The sequence below is a fragment of the Bombus vosnesenskii genome, unplaced genomic scaffold (genome assembly GCF_011952255.1).
Source record: "Bombus vosnesenskii isolate JDL3184/JDL3185 unplaced genomic scaffold, Bvos_JDL3184-5_v1.1 scf7180000013431, whole genome shotgun sequence".
Taxonomy (NCBI): Eukaryota; Metazoa; Arthropoda; class Insecta; order Hymenoptera; family Apidae; genus Bombus; species Bombus vosnesenskii.
Genome location: NW_022883046.1, coordinates 1,154,122 through 1,173,493, shown reverse-complemented (window position 1 = coordinate 1,173,493; position 19,372 = coordinate 1,154,122). Strand labels below are relative to the sequence as shown.

Below are 19,372 nucleotides of genomic sequence, written 5' to 3'. Positions count from 1 at the left end.
TCATCTTTCCTGAAATTGCTTCTATAAAAGTCATTGCATAGAAAAGAATACTAACAATACTAACTTCACTCGAACAAAATACGTATACTGATGTACTAACATATGTATTTCGCTGGATTGATGGTAAATATTATATGACCGCACTTGGAATAGTTTTCTACATTACCGAGTTCGTAGGCAAACGAACTTGGCAAATGAACGTGTGGCGTCCTCTACCACGACGAACCTATCTCACCGAATTATATCGCGTTTACTTTTTCATCTTCTTAAAAGATAACAATATTATTAAACAAAAATTTTATTAAAAATTATTAAATTAAACATTACTTAAATTAAACGGAATTAATAAATTATTTTTCATTTTTACCAATAGAGACGGTAATATTCTCGTCCGAATTAGTGGGAATTACCCCTTTGCTTTCCATTTGTTGTTTCAGTTTATATTTCTGTATCTTCCCGCTAGCTGTTTTCGAATATTCCATTACGAATTCTATGTAACGTGGTATCTTAAAAGGCGCCATGCGACCCTTACAATATTCTCTCAATTCTTCTCTTCCAAGACTCGCGCCCTCTTGAAGACGCACGCAGGCGCATACCTCCTCTCCGTACACTTTATCGTAGGCGCCTATAACTTGTGCCTCAGCCACCAGAGGGTGTGTCATCAATACATCCTCGACCTCCTAGAACACGATTTGGCAAATAAACAAAATTAAACATAATGCCTGGTATGTACACATACTTTTGGGAAAATGTTCTCTCCTCCCCGAATTATCATGTCTTTCAGTCTCCCGACTATCTGTCCATAACCATCCGATCTTAAGACGAATCGATCGCCAGTCATTAACCATCCATCTTTGGTAAGAGTCTTCTCGGTTGCCTCTTTGTCGTTCCAATATTTCATCATGGTGCAGTAACCCCGAATCCAAAGTTCTCCGGAAGTACCGAATGGCACTGCGTTCCCATTCTCATCGACGACCTTTTCAATAGAGACAAAATTTAATTAAAAAAAGATTTACTTCGTAAATAACAAATACCGAATTTCGTATGATTTTTTGGTTACCATAGCTTCAACGTGATCGGCCAAATGGCCTACTGTATTCTCTGTCAATTCGTTATTTTCGTTGGGCAGCGTCTGAAAGATGACCGCCGTTGTCTCCGTCAGCCCGTATATCGTCTGTCAACATGGCGAATCAGTAATTCGTAAGTTTGAAAGAGAGAATATGGCGAATATCAGCGATTCACGACGTACGAAGAACCTCGGAACCCGATTTCACGAAAGAGAACGTTATTGATCGAGGCCAAGAAACGATATTTCTCCTCGCAGAATCGTATTTATGCATACGAACCGAGGAGTTGCCCGTGCAAGATATGTGCATAGATAACGCGGGAAACGCGACGCGTTATGTCGGGCCGAATTAAGTACAACCCTGTCGTCGTGTCGACGACCTTCGTCCATTCCTATATCCTACCAACGTTCGTATGAATTTTGAAAATTGTATCTATCGAAGGAAATCCAGCAGACGATTATTTTTTACAATTAAGATCATGTACGTTATACGTACATGCTCGATTTTTACGACGGACATAGTGAACTGTTCAACTATACGGTCGCAAACATGATTACTTTGACATAAAGGCGCGCTCGCAAGTGCTCGTTCAAACGGTTAAAAAAGTAACGATCAAAATGTTAATATTATGATAACATGATTCTACATTCGTGACTCTACATTTTTCTTATCACATCTGATCCCTACCTTCATGTTGTCAAAATGGAAACATTTTCTTATTTTTTTGAAAAGCTCCGGCGACGCAGGAGCACCACCGGTGACGCCACAGGCTAAAGTTATTGGTGGCGGTTGAAGTCGTTGTTGAACGTCCAATAGATTGATCTTAAATAGATTGATCGTAAATAACAATATACAACACTAATACTTATTTACAACGAACAAATGAAAATTTTATTCATTTATCATATGAAACTTTCGAATCATTTCCTTACCCACATTGTTGGAGTTCCGTAAACGACATTGCACTTCTCACGTACTATCGCCTCCAATGATTTCACAGGATTAAATGAACGAGCTGGTAACACGAGCGTGATACCCGCGTGAAGCATACACATCAATCCTTTAATAATGCCAAACACATGAAAGAATGGAACGTTTAGGCAAACCTTGTGGTCGACGGTTAACTCTGTTTTTACGGCAGCCTAAACGATTGAAGTCCAAGAAAGATACTGCGATAAAGATTCGATCAGACATCATTGAGATAATTGCTGGCGATAGTATTATACCTGTTTCGAGTTGTTCATCACAGACCTATGTGATATCAAGGTGGCTTTTGGTCTGCCAGTGGTTCCTGAAGTAAATTGTATATTACTACCATCATGACAAGATATCTGGTCCTGCTCTGCCGCGATCCACCGCGTCTCGATTCTGGTTGCGAGCTCCTCCACATCGATAAAGCGGCGAGTTCCACTACAACAATTTAGAAACGCGTTAACCGATCCATCGATCGATCGCGACAAGGTGGTAATGCATGTTAGAAACGGAATCGAAGTGTGCGTAATAGACTACAAAGCAGCGACTGACCATTAACCTAATTGCTCGTCAGTGATTCCTTTTCACGGAAAGAGATTATTAATCAAATCCACTGGATGATCAAACAAAACTTTGAAAGTTACGAGACACAATTGAAAATAGATCGACCGTGCAAGGGCGACGCAAAACTATCAATCGGATTGTCAATCGGTACGACTGGCCTGATTGTGGCTTGAAATCACGGGAGGAGGGACTCGAGGTCGCGCATTTAGGAAATTACCAAGCGTTTGGGTTAATTCGTTTCCGCTCGTTCGGCCGAATGATTATCGGTTTGCGGTTCGTTAGACGTTTGATCGAATATCTCGCCCATGAGATGCGATTCGAATCAACGAAATGAAAACAAAAGGGATAACCGTGTCGCGTGGCACATACGAATTGTTTATACGATCGTCACGGTATACGTAGTCTGACCTAGCGATTATTCCAACAACTAAATCGAATAGGGACTGTACGTCGATTGTTGCCGCGTTTTACTACACGCGATATTCATGAATTAACAGATCGCACGAGAGCGAGTGCGAGAATACGTTAAAATTGCACCCCTGTTCGACCTCGTCCGCGTCTACTTATCACCAGGAATGACCAACCGCGACGAATTTACCTCGGAGGGATGCTTGTCGACCGCCGCTAACGACTCGATCCGATCGCGTTTCCTAAGAACAAAGGATTTACGTATGCTTCGTCGCGTCCAACTTGTCTCTTTATCGACCCGTCGTTGCCGGATATCAAGAGTTATTGCACATTGTCCATTCCCTCGCTTAAATTAAACGAAATTCAAAGGAAACTCGAATATATCATTCTCAAGAGATAGAGTCACACGCGTCGCCTCAGAAGAATATTCATCTCATGATTAGAATTTAGGAAGTGTAGACAACCATGTTAGACGTTAACCGAACATTTCCTTACGTCACGTGATCCTTCGAATAGATAATTATGTGTTCCAAAGTAGGACACATTTGCTGGGCTTGAAGTAGCATGCGTGGATAATCCTGTGTTTTAAAATTGTCAGGTGATATCACAGCCTTTACGCCGACCTTTTGTATACAGTGGGTGAGCTCATCCATTTGATAGTTAGGATTGATAGCAACAAGAATGAAACCCGCTCTGCTGGCACACATGTAGGTAATTAACCATTCGACATCGTTGGGACCCCATAGTCCGAGACGATCGCCACGCTTCATACCCAATTTCATTAAACCGGCAGCCAAACGATCGGCACGCTGAATGACATCGGAAAACGTCAATCGTATATTCTGATGTAGAGACACCACACACTCTCGATCAGGCCACCTTTCTGCAGCCGTTCCGATTAATTTTCCTATGGGTTCGTCGATCAATGGTACACTCCCATACTGTAGCATGTGTGCCGGCTTATCTTGAAATAACCGTTGACTCGACATGTTACGTAATTTCCAAGAACTTCGAAGATCTACTACATAAAACATTTGATAAATACGTTTAGATGACTTGTTTTTCTTTCGTGTCAATTATATATATTTTTGATAAATATCTTGTTACTCACCAAGCAATGAATGTTTCACATTAGCAACATTTTTGTAATATACGCGGTAACTAGTAGCTGGGAAGAAAAACGAATTCCTTGTAATACAAAAACGAAACATTTCTTCAATTTATAGCTTTCCAAATCGATACGCACTTTACGGCTGCTGAGATAACACTGAGAGCCTTCCTTCAAGACGAACTACGTTGGAACATTTTAACTACGTATAGGTAATGTTTATCTCTATATGTTTATCGCTTTATCCTCAAACGCATACACGCTGTTAACTATTCAAAATACCAAAGTCCATTAACGTTAATCTTGACGCTTTTGTGCACTTGACTTATGATACTGTACTAATCACCTTTTTTTTTTCTATAAGGCGACGAAGATATCTTGCATGATTCAATTACACAATTGTGTACATACTGTGTTACATACTACATACATATGTATAAACGAGTCCCGATTGAATTACCAAGTGCAGTTACCTCACTCTACAATAAGGCGGTATACATGTATACATATATCTGTATCTTCATTTAAAGGTCTATAGCATGTTTTGTAAGTCATATTAAATTTAATTTATGTTTGTAAGGAACATGATGAAAGATACGACAAGGACACACATGGTTTATTTGAAACGTCGATCAAGCTCCTCCGTTGGAATGTTGAGATATGAACGCAAAAGAAAAAATATATGTTCAAGTGAAAAAATGAAAGGTATGTAAGAAAAGTAAATCGGTTGCAGTAAGGAGGATAGCAGTGGTTAAAATCTAAGATCGAAGGACTCCACATAGACGGATGGCGTGCCTGCTGGCTCCGCGCCGGAAGTCGCGTGTCGACGTCGACCATGGCACCACCGTTCCACCTTCTGCTCCCCACTCTCGTGATAGGTTTCTCGGCTCTCCGAACCACCACTGCTGCCGCTGCTACCACCACCGAGTTCACCACCGGTTTACCGCATTTTCTAAGCATCCAACGGGGCGAGGGCTACGGTAGCTAGCGGGTGAGCCAGTTAGGCAACGTTATACGCGTCCGTGCAACCCGGTTGAATCGAGTTGTTCTTTGCTGGTGTGTACCGTTACCCTGTGGATTCCCGCACTACCGTGACAGTGATTGGTCGATCCTGCCCGAGCAGCGAGAGGGTCGAGGGAAGGCTACCCTTCGCGAGCCACGTAATGTCTTCAGAACCGCCAGGATAAACGCGGTGTTAGCACGCGTCCGACCAACTAAATCGCTCGTCCAACATCCAACTCTACCATCGGTTCTTTTTTTATTTCACTATCGACTCTTAGAAAATATCGGAAACAACGTAACAATTTATCAGTATAATGGTTTATAAACGTTAAGAGTTAAATACAACAAAACTAAAAACAGTGGAGATATAGATTTTTAAGTGACAAACGAAGTCGTCCTTCAAGCGTGAAACATGTCGGTTGACTACGATGAGAGATCGTACGGAGTACCATGAGCAGTAACAGTAAAAAGACATCGGGTGGGAAGGACGAAAAAAAGAATCCCTCCAGCAAAGAGGAAAGCCCAGTAAGCAAAGATGAGACCGGAGGATCAGCCTCGACGGGAAGTACCGGTGGAGGAACAAGCGCGGATGGGACACAACCTGGAAGCAAACCTGGATCGGCAGGAGCAACCAGCAGGGAAGCCGCACAAAAGCTCCTCGGGCTTGCCGCGCGTGGAGAATGGGCACCGGTGGACCAGCTGCTCAAATCTCTGGAGAAGGCGGTACAGAGCGTCGGAGAGGATGGTCCCCTCCTTCCTCTCGCTAGTATCATGGACCCGGTTAGTCAAAAAAGAAAATTCTCGCTAACAAAATAGCTCGTTGCCTCTATCTCAATCACTGCTCGATATATATCTTTAATTTTCAGGCAACGGGCATGACACCATTGATGTACGCAGTAAAAGACAATCGCACGGGATTGCTCGACCGAATGATTGAATTGGGGGCGGACGTAGGTGCCAGGAACAGCGCAAGTATTCCAAGAAATTCGAAGTATTTCAAGAAATTTGGTAGCTCTCCCTGGCGTGCTTTAACGAGTAAAATACAACTGGCAGATTTGCAGAATTTTTTAATTGCTTTTGAGACCGCTCCACATTTCACGGGCGGTGATAAGCGTTTTCGCGTTAAAATCTAATCGTCTTAATTGTGGCGATACTGGTTTTTGAACAAGTTCCCGGTCGCGTTGCGTGGCTGCGACACGTACTATTTGAATAGTCATTCAAATGCATGATCATAGCCAGTGGAGACCATGGAACGTGTATAATTAACGATCTCCTTGTAATCCCTGTTAAGTCGAGTGAAGGAGGGTAAGATCGCGTGAAGGAGGGCCAAGGCCAAGGGGTTTACGGAGGTTAGAAAGTAAGCAAGCAAGTAGGCCGACGAGTGAGTAGGGCGAAAAACTAGCTCGATTCTAGGAGATGATTAGGCACCTTCCAGATTTTATCGGCGCGTTTCTTCGCGGTAGTCATGCTTATGCGGCTACGTCCACGGTTGACCAATCCTAAAGCTCCTAGCAAATTAAAAACCTACTAGGCAATCGTGACCCTTTCCGTGGGTATTTCCGCGATTACGCAAGTTCCTAGAATCTCCAAGAATTTTGCGAAAAAACTTAGGTGCGCCCCTTCATTAACTTTAAGTAATAGCTAATCGCAGAGATCGGGTTTTCTAGCCCCACCCAACGCGTCGGTTCGACGTCATTTTCAAATCGATCGGCGATAAACCATTCGTTTTATTCTGGGTGCGGCAAAATGCGATTTATAACCCGGTTTCCATACTAGCCACTTGACCCGGCGAATCTCGCTGGGTCTTACGATTTATTTCCATCTACCATAGCTAGTTGGAGCTATTCGATTCAATCGAGCGGAAGTAACTATGGCAGGAAGATGAAATCTTCACGTCGATCATACATAACCTAAAAATTGCGTTAACAAAATTCGTCTTCGTCTTTCGTAGGACAATTACAATGCTCTTCACATCGCGGCTATGTATTCGAGAGAGGATGTCGTCAAATTATTACTGTCAAAGCGGGGCGTCGATCCTTATGCCACTGGAGGAGTATGAACTTTTCTTTTCTCTTTTTCAGCTCATTAACTGTTCAAAATATCTGATATCTCTTTTATTATTCGAGTATAGCCGAGGCAACAAACAGCTATACATTTGGTCGCGTCCAGACAAACAGGTACTGCGACTTCAATTTTACGAGCGTTATTGGCCGCCGCCGGCCGGGACATTAGATTGAAAGTTGATGGGGTAAGTAGTATGCGTCGAAGAAATCATTAAAATTCGATTCTTTTACCGCTTAAGTAATTTAACTACCTCTTGTAAGGATCAAACGTGGCAGCTTTGTGTCAGGCGTTCCTTGATCGAATTAACAGTTTTTGCGCGATTTCTATCGCGCATCGCTCCCAATTCTCGTTCACGTTTCTCGCGTGACACGAATGATGGCCCAGGACTATCGCGGCCTGGTACCGAACAGCTGTCATAATTCTCCTCTAGCTCGTTTCTTCTACTTTTTCTTCTTCTACCACCCTTCGGCACATTTCCATCTATTTCCCCTTCTTTCTCGCACGCACACTTACCAGCCTCTTAATGTTCCTTCGTTCTTTGTCTCGTAAACGAGCGAGATTATGCGATTCTAAGAGAAACTGCTCCCCAACGTCGATATTTACGTCTACATACGAATGTGACTATTTATGGAAATCGTATAGCGGATTCGTTTTTCTTTCCTCGCGAAAATCGATCTGACCAGCCGTCTAATGTCTCCCGATACTAAAGCAAAAATGGACCGTAGTCTATAAGAAATTGTTTCGAAAACACTGCCCTTGCATCACCATAATGTATTGTAGAGAGGAAAGATACCTTTGCTCTTGGCGGTGGAAGCTGGAAATCAATCGATGTGCAGGGAATTGTTGGCTCAACAGGCACCGGATCAGCTCCGTGCCACTACCACTACAGGTGACTCAGCCCTTCATCTGGCGGCTAGGAGACGGGACATCGATATGGTGCGAATATTGGTGGACTACGGGGCGACTGTGGATATGCAAAACGTATGAGAAAATCCTAGGATCTCGGAATTGCGGAAATGTTGCATACCTTTAAAGAAACGTCTTGGGATATCTTTGAATGCGAATATTCTTCCAGGGTGATGGACAAACTGCATTACATATAGCGAGCGCTGAGGGTGACGAAACCCTCGTCAAGTACTTTTACGGTGTCAGAGCGTCAGCCTCCATCACTGATCATCAGGATCGTACTCCGATGCATCTAGCAGCAGAAAACGGGCATGCTTCTATTATTGAGTTGCTGGCTGATAAATTCAAAGCCAGCATATTTGAGAGGACAAAGGACGGATCAACACTGATGCATATAGCGTCATTGAACGGTCACTCGGAATGCGCGACGATGCTCTTCAAGAAGGGCGTCTACTTGCACATGCCAAATAAACGTGGCGCCAGATCAATTCACACGGCAGCCAAGTACGGTCATGTTGGCATCATAAGCACTCTCCTACAACGAGGTGAAAAGGTATTAGAATGGAAACTCACAAATATAGTTTTGTTCGATTAATCTCGGAAGAGAACTCGTTTAAATTAGTTGTTTGAACATTCTTTGTCGCATAGGTGGACGCAACTACGAACGACAATTACACTGCGCTGCATATAGCCGTGGAAAATGCAAAACCTGCGGTAGTAGAGACTCTGTTAGGTTACGGGGCCGAAGTTCACGTTCGAGGAGGAAAGCTTCGGGAAACGCCTCTTCACATAGCAGCCAGAGTGCCTGACGGCGACAGATGTGCGCTGATGTTACTGAAATCTGGTGCAGGGCCAAATTTGACTACCGACGACGGTCAAACACCTGTGCACGTAGCGGCGAGCCATGGCAATTTGACGACGTTATTGCTTCTTCTGGAGGATGGCGGGGATCCTATGTACAAGTCGAAGGTATGATTTTTCCTCTTCTGTCACTTCCTTTCTCTGTGTTACGATGGAACGCATTTCGATAGAACGGAGAAACGCCACTTCACTTGGCATGTAGAGGATGCAAAGCCGACGTCGTGCGTCACTTGATCGAGTTTGTGAAGGAAAGAAAGGGTCCGGAGACAGCGACGGCCTACGTCAACAGTTTAACAAACGAAGGAGCGAGTGCATTACATTACGCCGCTCAGATCGAACCGTCGGAAGTTGAAATACCTGGTGACGACCGCGCAGTTATTCGAGCTCTTCTGGAAGGTGGAGCAGACGTTTCACTCCAAACAAAGCAAGCTCAAGAATCAGCGTTCCATCACTGCGCGTTAGCTGGAAACAACGAAGTTCTAACAGAGATGATAAGTGGTATGTCAGCCACGGAAGTACAGAAAGCGTTAAATCGTCAAAGCGCTGTCGGTTGGACCCCGTTGCTAATCGCTGCCCATCGCGGTCACATGGAGCTAGTGACCACGTTACTGGCGAATCACGCGAGAGTAGACGTATTTGACCTGGAGGGTAGGTCCGCGCTTCACCTGGCTGCCGAGCATGGCTACTTACAAGTCTGCGATGCGTTGTTGGCGAACAAAGCATTCATAAACTCCAAGTCCAGAGTCGGTAGAACAGCATTGCACTTAGCAGCGATGAACGGCTACTCGCATCTCGTCAAGTTCCTTGTGCAGGACCACGGGGCTGCGATAGACGTTCTTACGCTGAGAAAACAGACACCCCTTCATTTGGCAGCTGGTGCTGGCCAATTGGAAGTGTGCAAGCTTCTACTCGAACTCGGGGCAAGTATAGACGCGACCGACGATCAAGGTCAGAAACCGATTCATGCTGCAGCGATGAACAACTATGCGGAGGTGGCCCAGCTATTCCTTCAAAGACATCCCAGCTTAGTGATGGCATGTACCAAAGATGGGAACACATGCGCCCACATAGCGGCGATGCAGGGCAGCGTGCGCGTGATCGAAGAGCTGATGAAATTCGATCGGCAAGGTGTCATCTCTGCAAGAAACAAGTTAACCGAAGCGACTCCGCTTCAGCTGGCGGCCGAAGGAGGACATGCCGAGGTTGTTAAAGCGTTAGTCAGAGCAGGTGCTTCTTGTGCCGATGAGAATCGAGCGGGATTCACCGCGGTCCATTTGGCCGCACAACACGGACATGGTCAGGTATTGGAAGTGATGAGATCTTCTCAATCTCTTCGTATATCCAGTAAGAAGCTTGGGGTTACTGCCCTTCATGTTGCCGCGTACTTCGGTCAAGCCGGTAAGCTTATTCCACCGATTGTATCTTAGGAGAGAAGCATCCCAAGCATAATCTTCGTTTCTTAACAACGATATTAATATAAACAATGTATTCTAACACTAGGCTTGTCGAGCTTCAGAGATAGTAACCACGCTTATTACAAAGCGGAGATGTCGCTTGGAGGCTTTCCCGCGTTAGACTTTACCCTGTAAGACAGTAAAACAATGTATTTTTCGTTCAGATACCGTGCGGGAACTCTTAACCAACGTACCTGGAACGGTGAAATCCGATCCCCCAACTGGTGGCTCTCTGGTAGGAGAATTAGGAAGCGAATCCGGAATGACACCTTTACACTTGGCTGCTTACTCCGGAAACGAAAACGTCGTACGACTGCTGTTAAACTCGGCTGGCGTACAGGTATCCAAACGAAAAAAAAAAAAAAGAAACAGTATACGGACTTTTTAATGGCGATGAGCTGATGCCAAATCATTGCCTAAGGTGGAGGCAGCGACCACGGAAAACGGCTTTAATCCCCTCCATTTGGCCTGTTTCGGAGGTCACATTACGGTGGTGGGCCTTCTGTTGAGCAGATCGGCAGAATTGTTACATAGCTCAGACCGATACGGTAAAACTGGTCTGCACATCGCCGCGACTCACGGTCACTACCAAATGGTGGAAGTTCTGCTCGGTCAGGGAGCAGAAATAAACGCGACTGATAAAAATGGCTGGACGCCGTTGCATTGCGCCGCTCGCGCCGGTTATCTTGATGTTGTTAAATTGCTAGTCGAAAGCGGAGCCTCACCGAAGAGTGAAACTAATCTCGGAAGCGCGCCGATTTGGTTCGCCGCTTCAGAGGGTCACAACGACGTGCTCAAGTATCTCATGGAGAAGGAGCACGATACATACGCTCTGATGGAGGATAAGAGGGTAAGCTATAATCGCCACTGCTTCTCTCCGTGACTTTTTTCTTTTTCGTGTAATTTCTTTTCTCTTGAAACTCGAGCTTCGACAACGCAATTGGCACAGCACGGAGTTTCGAAACTTTTAACGCGAACAATGATCATTGCTCGGTCGAACCAATAAATTTTGGCGAGTGTCGACGTCAAATAACAAGCACGCGATTCCCAACTTTTCACTTTACTCCCCTGATGGTTGATTTCGTTCGTGATGCACTTGATCGATTCGAACTCGTTGATTTTTCAGTTCGTCTATAATATGATGGTCTGCAGTAAGAGCCACAACAATAAACCGATCGAGGAATTCGTGCTGGTATCGCCGGCACCAGTAGACACGGCAGCAAAGCTCTCCAATATCTACATGAAATTGTCGGAGAAAGAGAAGGAGAGAGCTAAAGACTTGATAGCCGCCGGCAAACAATGCGAAGCGATGGCCACAGAATTGTTAGCTCTAGCCGCAGGCGCCGACTCGGCTGGAAGAATTCTTACCTCGATGGATCGCAGAAACGTGGAATTCTTGGACGTTCTGATCGAGAACGAGCAGAAGGAGGTGATTGCGCATACGGTGGTACAACGATATCTTCAAGAACTGTGGCAGGGCAGCTTGAATTGGAACGCCTTCAGGACGATTCTTCTATTCGTCGCATTCCTCATCTGTCCGCCAGTATGGGTGGTGTTCGCTCTTCCGCTCGGTCACAAGTACAATAACGTTCCCATCATAAAATTCATGTCGTACCTCACGTCTCACATATATCTGATGGTCTTCCTTTTACTGGTCGGTATAATTCCTATATATCCGGTGGTAAGACCGAGTCTATTACCGTACTGGTACGAATGGTGTCTTCTCGTGATGCTGTCTGGACTTTTGCTCTTCGAGCTGACTAATCCTAGCGACAAGAGCGGACTAGGCTGGATCAAATTGGCGGTGCTATTGTTCGGCATCTGTGGAGTAGCGTTCCATCTTATGGGCTTCGTGCTAGTTCAACGACAGTACTGGCCAACCCTGCTCTACCTCAGGAATCAACTATTCGCTCTGAGCTTCTTGCTGGCTTGTGTGCAAATCCTCGACTTCCTCTCGTTTCACCATCTCTTTGGACCATGGGCGATCATCATCGGAAACCTGATGAAGGATCTCGCCAGATTTCTTGCTGTGTTAGCCATCTTTGTGTTTGGTTTCTCGATGCACTTCGTTGCGCTGAACCAAGCCTTCAAGAATCAATCGACTCAAGACATGCGCGAGGACAAAAAGAAAAAGGGCGCCTTCTACGACGGTAAGTTCGACGCACATGATTAGCCGTGATCTTTTTTAGAATGTAGCAGAGAGAGAGAAAGGGAGAGAGAAATTACCTCCTAATTTTTACCCCCGTCTTATTCCTCGGATATACGATCGCAGCCACTCTATGAAAAAAAGCTAGGCGGCGCGGTCGATGGGACCGCGAACATGCGATACGCGGATACACGAATAAAAACACGCGTACTCGATGCTTCTCATCCCCTGAAAAGGTAGTATTCGATATTCGAAATCGTTCGAATTAATCAATGGCAGTGAATGACGAATCATTCCTTGTCCATCGCGATGCCTCGCAGGCCTCCGATGATTTAATAATTTCGAAGACGAAGACTAAAACCTATCGTTGTCCCGACTATACCATAGAACAGCCTAGTTGGCTCGAGACAAACGCATAATCGGATAAATTGCAATGATAGATTTGTTGGCCAATGTTACGGAATGGATGATGGAGACGCCATCGACGGCGCCTCCTCGTCGACACCTCCGTTACAAGACAAAACCACCTGAGTGTTGTGACGATAGCTCCCGAAATAGTAAGTTTTAAAAGCCGATTGAGAACGTTAACGAGAACCAGAACGGAACGTGAATTGAATGGCAATGACACGTGCACAACGGAATGCAGGACACGATTCTTCTTGGTGTCGTACCGTCTGCATTGTGCGTTTGCCCGATGTGTGTTGCCTGCTGGGACTGCTGCCTGATTCCAATTAACATAAATATTTGTAACATTGCGAGAAATGTTTCTCACTCCGCTGTAACCTGTGCTGTGATTCGGGCTTGTGACGAATATCCGGGACAACTCCGCACTATGTCCAGTTTCCTTTATTTTTCTCTATGACGATCAATGCCATAAATTCCTGAAACATGTTCATACTCACGTACAACACGAAAGACAAAAGGATGTTGATGCTTTTCCCAAATCCTAATTGCCTGGTCGCGAGTCCGAATCGCAGCTACTCGGTGTCTACAGCTCGATCTCGGTTCCGATCTCGAGATCTTAGCGTCCCACCGAGTGGATTGGCGACCACCGCCGGTTTCTTCCTTATTTCACGGAGGCGCCAATCGAGCGCGCGTTTCTCCACAGCCTCTATTGTGCATCGTACGCATTTCTCTAAACATACAAAAGTAATGTTATCTTTTTCGTGCTATTCGAGTCTTGCGCAATGCGTGTTTTGTATGTCACTAATCGATCAAGTCGAATTACGACCTCGAAAAGCGTCGGGTTGGTCCACATCCAGACGTTCGATCCCGATGTGCCACCCGATGCGCGCACTTCTCCATTTTTTTCTGTGACTGTCTCTAACTGCCGGAAACCGCCTCGACTCAATATCCGTTTTAGACTTCCCTATCCCTCCTCTCGTCCTCGAGACGTCCTCCTTTTCTCCTTCGAATCCCTCTCTTCGTTTAAAGTCGCGGCCGCTTTACGTGTACTTCCTCACGATCTTGGGGAGCAACGAAGCGTCCGATTTTTCCTTGCATGCGCACGGTAAATAGTTCTCTTTCTACGTACGTGTTCGCTCGTGCGGCTACGTCGCCGCAAGATCAAGACAAAAAGAGAAAAAGAATGCTCGCCGCGCCGTCTGCATGCTGCATCTCATCGTCCAAAACAAACGAATCAGTTGTGAACCTCGTGAATTCCGAGAACCCGGTAGAAAGAAGAACATGCGGAAAGCCCGCACATTCTGATGATCGATAAAATACACTTGCCTTTGTAGATCCTCGATACATCCCACGAATTTGCTATCGCAAATTCTTGCGTCTTAACACAAAAGAAAACAAAAATGCGAACGGAATAGAAATAATAATAACAGGTATACCACCTTGAAAGTTAAACGACACCGAATAATTACATAGCGTGGATCGATCGAAGCTCACGGAACGTCCGGCATGCATTCAACGTTATTCGCAAGCATGGCCAATCTGTATTAGCATGAGCATGTTCGTACATTCATTGTTCGTTCGATCGTTCGTTCGTTCTAATGTACGTATGATATACCACACCCGCATCCATACATAGCGAGTCCACCAGTAGCCGCCTAAAGGCACGAAGCAACAGTCACGAGAGAAAACACAAAAAAAAAAGACAAATCAAGAAACGTATGTGCCTCGAATTCCAGTAAAGATGAATCCTGTACTCGCCTTCGAGTATCTGTTCTTCGCCGTCTTTGGCCAAACGACCCACGGTGAACTGAAGGTCGAGACTAATCAGCCGCAGTGGACCTCGGTCCTGTTCAAGTTGACCTTTGGCGTATACATGTTGGTCTCAGTAGTTGTATTAATTAATCTACTGATCGCCATGATGAGCGACACCTACCAGCGGATACAGGCGCAATCGGACATTGAGTGGAAATACGGACTCAGTAAACTGATCCGAAATATGCACAGGTAAGCCGGCAAACGTGTTTCGTATACAAGACCAATTGGATTTCTCAGACCCGCGTTCAGAACATAAATACCCGCCTATTTCCGTTTCTTGTGCTAAGGAAGCAATACGTATTCCCCGAAAAAAGTCTGCTACTCCACTGCTAGTTTTCGCTGTCAGTTTCCCGCATTGAACCGCCTCCGCGCCGCATGTTCCGTCACCGTGTAGTTCTTTTTCGTGAAACGAATCTGTGGGATAGGCTGGACACACGATTCCGTGTTGCAGAACGACCACCGCCCCATCGCCTCTTAACTTGCTCACTACTTGGATCGTGTATTTCATCAAAGTGTGCAGGCAACACGCTGCAAAACGAAAACGTCCCTCTTTAGTCCACATGATGGGACTTCAGCGAGCTGCTCGTCTCTCACCTAGATCGAAGATGGGCGCGAAGTGGCTGGCCAAAGTGAAGAAAGGTCAAGTCAGACCAAAAGACAGTGTAACCTTGTCCGTGGTGCACTTGAGTCCTCTTGGAAGTCAATTGTCTTTCAATAGTGCTACAAGACTCGAAAGCGTAGTCGATTGGGATTCGATCCGTAAGAAATATTTAGCTCTGTCCGGGAACGAGCCTGAAAAAGAAGCAGACAAGGATACCAAAAACGAGGATGACGAGAAAGAGGATGAAAACGTACCGACGGCTTCTAACTCCTCCATGGTACCAACAACAATGACGCCACCTATCTAGAGGAAGCTGATTTTTCGCCTCGGAAAAATACACAAGTTCGATTCGATGATTGCGAATTTGATTTTACCGGACGCAATGCCGTATACGAGTTCTCGTCGCGCTAATACCGCATTGAAAATAGCTACGACATCAAAATATTCTAGGTAACAACTCGTAGTTGGATTCATATCACCTTTTGAAGGTCGACCGGCTATTCGCGAGATATAATCAACATGCTATCGTTTCGGAATTTACGTAAGTAGTCCCGCGAACACGAAATAGAGAAGTACGATTATGATATCGTGCGTCTGTAAACATTTAACCCAGCATGGCTATCCTACTTCTGGAGTGCACTAGAACTACCTTTGGTTCCTTCCTATGGTAGGATTTGTAGATGATTGCTCGTCTAGAGCGATCTGAATTCATCCTTATAAACGCATCCCTTAGTTTAAGAAGTTAGTAGAATAACGCATTCTACTACGACTTAGCGTTTAGCTATAGTGACACTATCCTAAAAACGTCGAGGTCAACAAAAAAAAAAAAAAAAAAAAAACATGCACGTACTTACACGCATACAGATATACGCAACATGTACATACGTACGTACTTCACAAACAGATTGAAGAACATAAAATCTATCGCGGTGCACAGAGTTTTCACGAGACGTATCGTTCCCACGTATTTCCAGTCAGGATGAGTCCCGTATTGGCCGTTGAGTTATTGTTCTTCGCCATCTTCGGTCAGACGACCCACGAACAATTCAAGGTCGAAAAAACGCAGCCCGAGTGGACCAAAGTTCTCTTCAAGCTCACCTTTGGTATTTATATGCTGGTTTCGGTGGTTGTGCTGATTAATCTGCTAATTGCCATGATGAGTGACACTTACCAACGGATACAAGCTCAGTCCGACATCGAATGGAAATACGGATTGAGTAAGCTTGTTAGAAATATGCACAGGTAAGGAATTATAATCGTTGCTCATTGATAAGAAATGTCGAGCTCTCCTGTAGCGTACCCTTTGACAATCGAAATCGAGATAGAACCGATATCGATTTCCGATGCGATAAGAAACGCCGTTGTATGCTCGCGCAATTTGAACGAGACACGTTCGTTCGAACGGTCGCGGAAATTCTAATTGATTAGATACGTTTATCGATGTGCAGGACAAGCACAGCGCCATCGCCACTGAATCTCCTTACCACCTGGATGGCATATTTGTACAAACTCTGCAAAAAGCGGGCTGCAAAAAAGCAACGACCTTCTCTTGTCCGCTTGATGGGATTGCAAAGAACCGATGCGCTTTCAGCGCGGTCCAGAATGGGCGCCAAGTGGTTGTCCAAAGTGAAAAAAGCACAGGTGGCTCACAAGGATAGCGTTGCTTTATCGGTTGTTCACCTGAGTCCTCTTGGTAGCCAATTATCATTCAGTAACGTTGTCAGAATCGATAACGTTGTTGATTGGGAAGCGGTCCGACACAAGTATCGTGATCTTTATGGTGAAAATATTGAGAAACATGTCGAAGAATCGAAAGAATCTACCGATCATGAATCCCTACCGACTGTTCTGGAAAGTTCGTTGGCCGGTGTTCCCGTGGCAGGAAGCCAAACTACACTTACTTCTATTCCTTGAATCGATTGATTATTTGCAATCGATATATTGGTTAAAGTTGAACCCAATTGAACTTGTCCTCCTGGTTTTGGATTACTATAGTAAAACGACGTTATATCGTTTCGTTTAATAGATGTGTACAGTTTCGTCTCATACGTACTTTCTCATTAAAATAAACATCCAAATTAATCGGATCATTCTGTGATTCTACTATTATTCGCGGACCTTTTACCCTCCCTCGCATCGATGCAACGATTACCGCCTCGATCATGTTTTAGAGAAGACTACCAAAGGAATGATGCTGTATAGCAACAATGCATAGGAACTTAACGTATCTTTAATGGTTAGTCCATCTACATGTATGGTCACTCGTATTGCCTTGCTCTTTAATTGTCACACTAACAAATCGATAAACTAATTCCACTGCGTTAATGAAATGTTACTGAGTGCATGCGTGCATGCTCATAAGCCGAATATCACCATGCTTACAGACTAATACAATCGAATGCGTATTTACAAAATTCGATCGTATCGCGAAATTGGTGCATCGACCGTCTGCCGTTCGATTAGTTCTCAATCAAATCATAACATGATCATGACACACCGATTATCGATCTTCATCGATTAGGATCACTCGCACGAGATATCACGATGTCTTGAAATCGATCTAACGAGCGAATATTCATTCATACGTCGTCTAAAATATTCCAATTTCATTAATGATCATTTAAATTATGCTCCTTTTCCAATGTGATAACTACTCTTATCCTACCTATATTATCTTTTCATCTCCATCGCATGTTTCGCATTTCATGCTGTATATATCCCTTTCTTTCAATCAATGTCATTAAATTTAGCAATTGGGGCGCAACGATTAAAGTGCAAATTCACGCAAAATGAATCACGTAATTGAAGACGCAATGTAAGAATGATCTTTGCGTTCCTCTAGGAATACCTTTGACAATTTTAGATGCTTGAATACATTCTTTCAGTGAAAGTGAATCCCATCGATATTACGGAAAATCTTTTCTTCGCTATTTTTGGCCAAAAGGATACGGATGACTTCACGATATCATTAAAACGAAAAATGCAACCAAATTGGACAATATATTTCTTTAAGGTCAGACTAATATTCACAACTACTCGTGCACGATTCGTACCTCAAGGATTGACCTTCAATGCTCTCATATTCTGACAGATATCTTTCTCTCTATATATGTTGGTTAGTGTTATTGTACTAATCAATCTATTAATCGCGATGATGTCCGACACATATCAGAGTATTCAGTCGCAAAGCGATATCGAATGGAAATATGGATTGAGCAAACTTATTCGTAAAATGCAAAAGTAAGTAACTCGCAAAAAATATACCTATACATGTCAAAAACAAACTTCCATATTGTAAAGAAAAGCGAAAAGCACATTTACAACTAATACGTCAAAATGTTTTACTGTAAATGTAACGAAAATCGAAATACCTATCCTTTTTAAGAACACGTACTGCACCTTCGCCGTTGAATCTCGTTACTTCCTGGATTTCATATATTGGAAGAGCGTGTAAAAATCGAAGCGGCGAACGTAAAACTGGTGTAATGCACCTATTTACGGGACATACATTTATTCAGGTAAGTCAAAGGTCGATAGTAAATAAGTAATAAATAGCAACAAATTTCTCTTTTCGCTTAGGACAATGGAGTATTATCTCAGCAGCGTGACGTCATTAACTTTCCATTACTTCAATCAAGTCCATTGGAAAATCAATTATCTTTGAAAGATTCCATAAGAATTGAAAATGCCGTCAAATGGGATTTCGTAAGACAAAAATATAGAATACGATTTGGCAACGAAATCGGAAAACCTCTTCCAGAAAAGCCGTCTACGACTAATACGAACCGTTGAATGATTTTATGTGTAGTTTCCTGATACTTACACATATACACCGTAGATTCGCCATTTTTTCACACACGATCTTTGTATCTTCTACATATTTGATATCCCTTTTATCTTGACCATTAAATATAAAGAAAAATATTTCTGTATCACTAGTAAAAAAATGTAAAAATTATCTAAAGGTTTTAAATGAGTGTTAAGTAAAGCATTTTTATG

At 44.0% G+C, this 19,372-nt stretch overlaps 2 protein-coding genes and 2 long non-coding RNA genes across 12 annotated transcripts; 1 reads left to right on the top strand and 3 right to left on the bottom strand.

The window, feature by feature from the left end:
* Nucleotides 1-87: 87 nt before the first annotated feature.
* LOC117238082 (medium-chain acyl-CoA ligase ACSF2, mitochondrial) lies at nt 88-4,379 on the bottom strand. 3 transcript variants are annotated; one of them, XM_033502706.1, is made up of 8 exons: nt 4,123-4,379; nt 3,507-4,032; nt 2,294-2,477; nt 2,000-2,209; nt 1,755-1,889; nt 1,061-1,174; nt 740-976; nt 88-680 (listed from the first exon to the last, which is right to left on the bottom strand). In XM_033502706.1, exons 1-8 carry the CDS (start codon nt 4,220-4,222, stop codon nt 351-353), a joined length of 1,836 nt encoding a protein of 611 aa, XP_033358597.1. In that variant the 5' UTR covers nt 4,223-4,379; the 3' UTR covers nt 88-350. The 3 variants fall into 3 exon arrangements, with proteins under 3 accessions (XP_033358597.1, XP_033358599.1, XP_033358598.1); XM_033502708.1 differs by having other exon boundaries at nt 3,732-4,032; nt 4,123-4,279; XM_033502707.1 differs by having other exon boundaries at nt 3,507-4,029; nt 4,123-4,279.
* Nucleotides 4,206-19,349, top strand: LOC117238077 (serine/threonine-protein phosphatase 6 regulatory ankyrin repeat subunit A). 6 transcript variants are annotated; one of them, XM_033502700.1, is made up of 17 exons: nt 4,206-4,331; nt 4,700-4,824; nt 4,902-5,901; nt 5,988-6,089; nt 7,073-7,174; nt 7,253-7,369; nt 7,966-8,166; nt 8,261-8,644; nt 8,740-9,060; nt 9,123-10,350; nt 10,571-10,746; nt 10,828-11,256; nt 11,533-12,556; nt 18,259-18,386; nt 18,465-18,613; nt 18,759-18,891; nt 18,953-19,349. In XM_033502700.1, the coding sequence occupies exons 3-17, from the start codon at nt 5,572-5,574 to the stop codon at nt 19,163-19,165; spliced, it is 5,037 nt and encodes a 1,678-aa protein (XP_033358591.1). In that variant the 5' UTR covers nt 4,206-4,331; nt 4,700-4,824; nt 4,902-5,571; the 3' UTR covers nt 19,166-19,349. The 6 variants fall into 6 exon arrangements, with proteins under 6 accessions (XP_033358591.1, XP_033358586.1, XP_033358592.1 ...); XM_033502695.1 differs by lacking the exons at nt 18,259-18,386; nt 18,465-18,613; nt 18,759-18,891; nt 18,953-19,349 and adding exons at nt 12,993-13,109; nt 16,348-16,615; nt 16,822-17,463 and having other exon boundaries at nt 4,902-5,110; nt 5,218-5,901; XM_033502701.1 differs by lacking the exon at nt 18,953-19,349 and having other exon boundaries at nt 18,465-18,617; nt 18,759-18,879.
* LOC117238093 lies at nt 7,399-8,338 on the bottom strand. Its single transcript, XR_004494115.1, has 3 exons — nt 8,213-8,338; nt 7,979-8,149; nt 7,399-7,888 (listed from the first exon to the last, which is right to left on the bottom strand). It is a non-coding gene; the product is annotated as an uncharacterized LOC117238093 (long non-coding RNA).
* On the bottom strand, nt 15,160-16,635 carry LOC117238092. 2 transcript variants are annotated; one of them, XR_004494113.1, is made up of 3 exons: nt 16,545-16,635; nt 15,367-15,564; nt 15,160-15,300 (listed from the first exon to the last, which is right to left on the bottom strand). It is a non-coding gene; the product is annotated as an uncharacterized LOC117238092 (long non-coding RNA). The 2 variants fall into 2 exon arrangements; XR_004494114.1 differs by lacking the exon at nt 16,545-16,635 and adding an exon at nt 16,267-16,378.
* Nucleotides 19,350-19,372: the final 23 nt, after the last annotated feature.

Bases quoted from the DNA above. Each gene is read 5' to 3' on its own strand.
- LOC117238082 (XM_033502706.1), bottom strand. From the start codon at position 4,222: ATGTTTCGTTTTTGTATTACAAGGAATTCGTTTTTCTTCCCAGCTACT. The intron at 1,175-1,754 runs GTAGGGATCAGA...CCATGTTGACAG, and splicing joins TCCATTTTGACAACATGAAG to ACGATATACGGGCTGACGGA. The intron at 681-739 runs GTATGTGTACAT...ATCGTGTTCTAG, and splicing joins GAGAGAACATTTTCCCAAAA to GAGGTCGAGGATGTATTGAT.
- LOC117238077 (XM_033502695.1), top strand. From the start codon at position 5,572: ATGAGCAGTAACAGTAAAAAGACATCGGGTGGGAAGGACGAAAAAAAG. The intron at 6,090-7,072 runs GCAAGTATTCCA...CGTCTTTCGTAG, and splicing joins ACGTAGGTGCCAGGAACAGC to GACAATTACAATGCTCTTCA. The intron at 7,175-7,252 runs GTATGAACTTTT...ATTCGAGTATAG, and splicing joins ATCCTTATGCCACTGGAGGA to CCGAGGCAACAAACAGCTAT.